The following is an 8,231-nucleotide window of genomic DNA, read 5'->3' as shown; positions in this document are numbered from 1 at the left end:
TTTCAACGCTAACGTTAAGTATTGGGTGGGAGAGGGAAAATAAGTTGTAGGCCTACTGCACTTCCACAATATTCCTATAAGCCTATATATATTTACATTTGTTTAAATACACAGAGCCGATCCTGACCTCCCAGGGGCCCTAAGCAAAACTCTGTTAAGGGGCCCTCCTACCTGACCCATGAGCCATGTAAACCATTTGCCATTGCCACACAGTCACACCTGACACCCCAGTGCTCCCACTCCTTTAACTAGTAGGCTACTAATGAAAATGTAATTCCTGATATCAGAAATAGACATTGTTACTAGAAAAAGTACATTAATATCTAGAATTCACATTTTAAATAGAACAAATTTAATTAGGCTATTGATATCAAAAATGCATCCTGTGAATGAATAAAAGCTAAAATGGCTTGTCATAGCATGTCACTGTGTTTTAAATGAAATACTCGATACTTGATGGTTATTATTTACTGAGGGATGTACATCCATATTGACCAGTATGTCCAGCCAATCAACATTTTAAATTGCAATATAGCCTATAAATCAATAGTCAATGTCAATACATTGCTTTCCATCTTGCTTAATTGCAGAGTTGTAACTAAACTGACTTGGAGACTAGATAATCATTGTCTTGTTTTAAAGGTATGTGCGCCTATAATGAGGAGTGCCATCACGCCCATATTGTACTGGTCCCCACAGATGTTGTGCTGGAAAGAGCGCGTTTCATTTCGTGCACGCGCATGAACGCATGTTAACGCGCCACGCGGTTATCTTTTCCGAGCTGCAGTTTATAAACAAACACCGTTGCCCTTTGTCGTTTATCAAACGTAATAAATAGTTGTATTTCAGTCTCACTTATTTTTTGTCAGGCACAAAGTCACAGAACACAGGCACAGCCCTGGAAGTGGCCGGCATTAGCAAGCAAGACACAGAAAGACCAAAAGATGCATTGCACTCCCCAGCTAACGTTAGGTTAGCAAGACACACAGACTAGAGAGAAATGCACATCAACTTAAATGGTTAGTTCACCCAAAAATGAAAATTCTGTCAGTAATTACTCACCCTCATGTTGTTCAAACCCCGTAAGACCTTCGTTCATCTTCGGAACACAAATTAATATATTTTTGATTCAATCTGAGAGCTGGATCACTCGTCCATAGGCTTCTAAGACATTATAACTTGCTGGCCCAGAAAATGTATTAAAGACATCGTTAATATAGTCCAAGTGACTCCAGTGGCTCATTAAGTTTATAAAGCGACGAGAATACTTTTTGTGCGCAAAAACAAACAAAAATAACGACTTTATTCCACTTTTCATTTCCTTCTCTCTGGGCCTCGAGTCTTTTCACGTAGTGTTTAAGCGTAGCGCGTCTGGGTTGCACGTCACCACTTATCACACACATGACCAGCGTCGCCCAATTTTTCTCTCTCTCTCTCTCTCTCTCTCTTCGTGACCAGAAGGATAGTTCTGCTTAATTTTCTCATCGATGTTGTAAACTTTGATTGACGCGCTTTGACCTGGCTTTGACACGAGGGGGAGGCGGGGCCTTGAGTAATTTACGGGGCCCTACGCAACTTGCGTAGTGTGCGTATAGGACTGGTCGGCTCTGTAAATACACAATAGACATAGGCTATTACGAGCCTGAGGCAAATTCAAAACGTAATTCAAACAGTGATACAACTTGCATACGACCCTTGTCTGGTTCACTCACTAAGGAAAGCACAAAACAACATAGGCCTATACTCACACACAAGGATGCACACGGTGGAGCGCGTCTTGTCTCTCTGCAGGTGAACTGAAGAAATGAAACCATCAGAACACATTAAGTTTAATTTCAACAGCCAGGCTTCTTTTTAAAAAAAAAAAAAGATATGGGCTTTTTCCTTTAACAAATTTCCCATATTTACAATTTATGAATTAATAAACATGGTTCCCTTCAACTCAGTTGCATACAATTTTGTCAGTTTTCCAACATTATCTATACATTACACATACAAAAGAACTGGGCTCGATTTGGTTGTTCTAAAGGTATGTAATAATAATAATAATAATAATAATAATAATAAAAGTCACACTCATGGTCTTCGGGGTGTTTGTTATTAATTATAATTTAAAAATTAATTTCTTATTCTAAAGTTTGCATTTTGATTATTGAAATAAATAATGTGAGATCACAATCAAGTCTTGTCTTTTAGTGGCAGTTTATGTGGAATTTTTGCTAATTTATGTGGCATTGCAATTACAAGACACTTCAAAATACCTCAAACAACAACAAAAATTCTAAACTTTTACAAAAATACTGATTTAATGTATTTTATAATGTTAAATATACGTTAACAAAATATTCAACACAAAAGCTGTTATAAGAGTAGTTAGCCACATCCAGAAAGATGAATTGGTATCCAGAAAGGGTATTGCAGGCCAGTAGGGAAAGAGGAATAGCACAAAAAATTAAGCTTTGGTTGAACAGAGGATGAAGCAGCGTGAGACCTGGGCGTATATGAAAAGGAGTTTCGCCAAACTATATGGCCTAGCACACCTATGTGGATGTTAGATACATTAGTGGTAGATTTGGAGCTATAACCAAGACAATGAATAAAAATGCCGATTTGGTGAGCGAGTTTACTAGATATGTGAAGCATAAGTACATACATTTTAAGCATATTTTTACAGATGGATCAAAGCATCCAGTAACAGGAAATGCAGGCTCTGCAATATAGGCCTAGTTCCCAGTCAGAGGAATGAGATATGCAGGCAGGCCTCAAATGACTTATACTGCCATCTTGATAGCCAGAATGGATTGAACAAAATCAACCAAACAAAGCTTTAATCTGTAGTGACTTGAGTCTTGAGTCTCTTGAGTCTCAAATCAGGTATGACCAAGAATCATTAGTAGTTACTTTATGAAATTATGATTATCCAATCAAGAATAAAGAAACAAGGCAACAAGGTTGTAATCATTTGGATCCCAGCGCAATAGGCATTATGGGAAATGAAAGGTTATAAAATAGCCAAGCAAGCTTTGAAAAAAAGAGATTATAGACATCAAGCTTTCAAGATCAGAAGGGAATTATTTTTGTATGGAAAATAATTTTTAAAGAATGGCAAAAACAGTGGGATCAAGAATTAAAAGTAAGACATCTATATTCATTAAAAAGAAAAAGAAAAGAGTTGACACTGTGGAAAGTATGGGGTATAAGTTAAATAGCACACTTCATGTTTAGGGAAATCCCAAATGGATTTTGTGAACATTGTCAAATACCAGAGACTGTAGAACATGAAATACAGAGGAAGGACAAAATACATGGAAAGAATAGGATTAACAGTAACAGGACGTTGAGTAAAAAACATACTTGAGTAGACAAGGAAGGAAATACTTGATCTGCTTTCTATTAAAAACAGAACTGATGACGAGAATATGACCTTGCTTTGTATAGAAGTTAATTAACCCCAGAAGATGGCAGTAGTGCAACATCAAGGATGCAAGCTGTTGTTAAAATTGTCAGGTCTTGTCCTTATTTTGGTGTGCTCAGTCCTGTTTTTATTCTGTCCTCTTTTGTTTTGATAGTGTTTGAACAATATCAATTTACAAACTCAAAAAGGGAACAATAATATGCATATTAAAATATACATAAATGAAATGTTATTAAATCTGCATTTGAATATCTATCATTTTGTGTATATATGCTTAAATAGGTTATGACAGGTTAAACAGCATATTCAGTACAATAAACAAAAGCATAATCTTCATATGTTTAGGGGGGGGGGGGGACTCATACATGACTATATAATTCACCAAGGTATTGATTATCTGTGGATAAGTATTTTATGGATGATAAATAATTTTTACATTCTTTTTTAAAACAAGTTAAAGAGTGTTTACTTAGAGTTTGTTACGTTGTTTATTTTGGTTCTTTTATATAATTTTAATAAACCTTATTTACACTTGAATCCAACCCTCCCTCGTCTAGTTCCCCCCACGTTACACAGACATACATGCATTTAAAGGAAAACCTTTGAACAATTTTAAGCCCATTGATAATTAGAGAGTGTGGGCAAAAGCCCTCAGCACCTTGTAGCTATGCACCTCACCACCTGTAGGGGCTCTCAACTTAACATTACACAAATCAGGACAAGATTGCCTTCCCATGACAAGATTGCCTTCCCATGAAGTACCACTACTGAAAATAGACTTGTCTCGTGAAACTGTAAAACAAGAGGTTTAAACATTCTATTGAAAGGTTAATTTGTTTGATTCGAAATTTATTTTGAATTACAACAAGACAAAGGAAAGGAAAAAGACACGTTATTGGCACTTCCCTGTTTAGCGTAGATGCCCAGGGACAGTTTGAAACTCTACAATGAGCACAAATTAATCATTGTTCTACATGAACGATGACAGTCTGGATGGAAAATGAACAATAAGGTTTATTCCATCAACGCACATTTAATATCACCCCAGTCTTGCTAAAAGTGACCCAGGTTCACAGAGGAGCAGTTTTGACCCAGGCAGCAGATTCACTGTCCAAACAGGCTATCATGTCATTTAGAAGATCGTCACTCGCAGGACTCTGAGATTCTGCGAAAAAACAAAATCACACATCCACTGGTTTGGTAAGTACATTTCATTTTCAAATACATAATATTGCAAATATGTTGAGCTGACCTAGTTATAACTCCTGAGTCTGACACATGATAAAAGAAGAAATTAAGACACTGAAAATCCTATATTCTCTACGCTTTTAAAAAATAAAGGTTACTTATTGGTTCCATGAAGAACCTTTAACATCCATGCTGTTACCACAAAAGGTTCTTTATAGTAGAAAAATGTTCTTTAGATTATTAAAAAATGGTTATTTTTAAAACTGTTCACTGAAAGGTTGTTTGGGGAACCAAAAACAGCTCTTCCACGGCATCGCTGTGACACCCCTCTTTTGGAAACTTTATTTTTAAGAGTGATAGAGGCATAACAGTCAACACAAATATTATAAAAATGCCCATCAACCTGTAATTTTCTAAGATCTTACCAATTGTATGTTCAGTCAGTTTCCTAATCAAGGCGTTTGGGACATCATAGATGCTTTCAGTCACCTCTGTAAAACGGAGAACAATCACAGCACACTGTGTGGAATATATGAATGTTTACAGTGTAAATGTATAATTTGAGTGGGTGGAGACTTGCCATGCTCTCCCTCATTGGTTGGCCATTTGGAAGGGGGAGTGTCATAGATGACTTCTTCAGCAACTGCAATTAATCATTAGAAATCATCATCAATCAATTATCAAGAATAATAGGTTCAAACAATATACAATAATTTTTACCAATGAATAAGTATACAGCTGGCAAGGCAAACCTAAATGCAGACATGTGGACATTCGAAGTTAAAATACTATATTATATTTCACAAAGCATTTATGAAAAAAGGTCATTATACACACGTTTTCGAGATGGTAGAACGTCATATTCATAGTCATTCAGTATAAACTCCTCAGTGCTTTGCTCCATTTCATTGTCTGTGTGCAGAGTTTCTTGAGTCTCATCAGCATCTGAAGACACAAATTCTTGTAAGAGTCTTTCTTCATAGACATTCATAAATGTATTTCAGTTATATATTTATTTATTTATTTATTTTATTATTTATTTATTTATTGCCTGTGATGTTTCCCAGACACAAGGTTGACAAGAATATTAATCTGCTAAATAGAATATCTTAAAGTTAAAGTTCACCCAAAAATGAAAGGTCTATAATAATTTACTACACATTTGTTAATCTTCAAAACACAAATGAAGATATTTTAATGAAACCTTAGAGATTCCAGTCTCTCCAATGAAAGTCCATTACACCAAAAATTTGACGCAATATTGTTTTTCACAATATAATAAAGGCATTTTATTATTACACAAAGTTACCATGAAACCAAAATTTACAATTCTTAATAAGTTTCCCATCCCTCTTGGATCAACATTCGCTCGACGTGATGGTGGGACAACCTGTCACTCCCATGAGGTCACAGCAATAACAAACCACCACTATCCAACAATCCAATCAATTTGCGATGGACAAAATCAAGTCCCGCCCTAATTTTTTTCTTGTTTGAGAAGCTGTTTAACTTTAATAAGTCACAATAGGGAAGAAAAAACTATCACAAATTCTGTTCCATGTCAACTTTAAGAGTGACAGTTTTGAATTGCAGAAGGTATTACAGAAAAGCATTAAAAGTCAGCAGGAAGTGGAACTGGAGAAAGTCGCATCATGAATGCGGGACATACCAGTGAAGGACTGGAATGATTCTTGACCAATGGAGAGACATCTGCTGTTCATTGACGTGCTGCCGGTCTCAGTATTTGATTCTTCACACCGGCTAGACCGAGCTTCAGGGTTGTTATCTGGCACCAGCTCCCTAATCTCAATAACACACACAACACATTCAGAGCGTTATAAATCTCATACAAATACAAAAACTGACATGAGCGTCTTAAAGAGCAGCGGTACCCATTGGAGACAGATCCAGCTCTGTCGGGCCCATTGAGCAGCATGGCTTTCCAGAGCTGGTCCATCCACTCCTGCCTGACATCAGCTGTATCTGCAGCCTATTAGCACACAATTCACAAATGGATTGCAAATGTTTATGGACAAAAGAGGCATAAAGAGAGTATTCATAAGTCCTTCACTCACAGTGCAATGCATGTTCCCTTTTTAAACGAAACTATTATGACAGTCCTGTCTTAGTATCAACAAAATAACATTATTCACATGTGGGTGATGGCAGACCACATCCTCAAACACAGATTATAGACACTCTCCTGATTAACATGGAAACTCACCAGCATTTTCTTCTTCCCATTTTTCATTGTGATCTCAAATAGATAGCGATTGTTCTCCGATCTGTTTACCTCCCGCACAGACTGAACCTGTTAAGCCATGTGGTTAACATAAGGAAGCACTTATTTGGCCTTCTGATCAGTTTACCAGCATCTACACAATGATACTCAGATAATATTACAAATCAACTTTACCTCATATATGTAATATTGTCCCCTGAGGTCTAACTGTTGGGGTCAAAGAAAAACAATAGATTAATAACCTTACCAATAAACGGCAGTAAATTGCATTTTTAATTCAAAGCAGAGGTCTTCAACAGGTGGTCCATCTTTTTTTTTTTTTTTTTCTTTTTTTTTTTACACATTACACAAAAAAACTTCAATCTTCAAGTCTGACCTCTGAGGTCCATTTAAAATGCACTATTAAAATATTAAATCAAACACTTAAATACTTACAGCACTCCCATGTTTTCTAGTGTAGAAAAAAAGTGTTGTATTGTAAAGTCTGAACCAGTATGTCACCCACCGAAGCCTCTGAGGAAAATATATTGAATTACTGAGCAAAGAGATTCCCTCAGGTTCATATATTATGTAATGAGTATTAATTAGATCACAAATTACATAATGTATAAAACGAAACAACTGCTGCTGCTAGAACTACTTTAAAAGTATTATAAGAAAATAGGTATCCCGCAACTACCTTTTAGACCAGGGATGGGCAACTTCGGTCCTGGTGGGCCACTGTCCTACAGAGTTTAGCTTCAACCCTAATCAAACACACCTGAACAAGCTAATCGAGGTCCTCAGGATTACTAAAAAATTACAGGCAGGTGATTTTTTCAGGTTTGGAGCTAAACTCTGTAGGACAGTGGCCCTCCAGGACCAAAGTTGCCCATCCCTGTTTTAGACTGTCTAAAAGTCTAATGATTCCTCCAAATGACAGACATGAAACACTAGCAATATGTACATTATATTCATACCATTTTGTCTTTCCGTTTCTTCAGAAAGCCCTGGCAGAGCGGAGGCGGCACTCCTCTTCCAGTCGACATGCTCATGCTTAGTTTTGTAAACTGAAAGTGTTCACACTTCATCATAAACGTAAATCAACACCATGACTTCCCCTTGAAACTGTTACATCCTCACTTCAGATTTTTGTAGAATAAAGAGATGCTGTCCTCAGTCAAATGCCAAAATATGGGGGAGGTTCTTGTTCATTTGCTTTGCAGTTCTCAATTTTATTCAATTTTTACGCACTCAGTAAGTGTCATTATAATGTGATAATACTGAAAAAAAACTATACATTACGTAAAAACTTTCAATATTCACTGTAATGTTATTTGAGTAGTTTTGTTTCACAGTAATGTATTTAACTGCCATGAAAATGTCTTAAAATAAAAAAGTCAATTA

At 36.3% G+C, this 8,231-nt stretch overlaps 1 protein-coding gene across 1 annotated transcript; it reads right to left on the bottom strand.

Annotated features, from left to right (window-relative positions):
• Positions 1–4,247: 4,247 nt before the first annotated feature.
• Positions 4,248–7,938, bottom strand: LOC311088584 (uncharacterized protein). Its single transcript, XM_084122784.1, has 10 exons — positions 7,805–7,938; positions 7,281–7,358; positions 7,020–7,052; positions 6,828–6,914; positions 6,496–6,593; positions 6,273–6,403; positions 5,441–5,548; positions 5,184–5,246; positions 5,029–5,094; positions 4,248–4,580 (listed from the first exon to the last, which is right to left on the bottom strand). Exons 1-10 carry the CDS (start codon positions 7,916–7,918, stop codon positions 4,486–4,488), a joined length of 873 nt encoding a protein of 290 aa, XP_083978910.1. The 5' UTR covers positions 7,919–7,938; the 3' UTR covers positions 4,248–4,485.
• Positions 7,939–8,231: the final 293 nt, after the last annotated feature.

The sequence above is a fragment of the Abramis brama genome (assembly GCF_963993115.1).
Source record: "Abramis brama genome assembly, chromosome: 1".
Lineage (NCBI taxonomy): Eukaryota > Metazoa > Chordata > Actinopteri > Cypriniformes > Leuciscidae > Abramis > Abramis brama.
The sequence above is the reverse complement of the archived record's forward strand: the minus strand, read 5'-3'. Positions and strand labels throughout refer to the sequence as shown.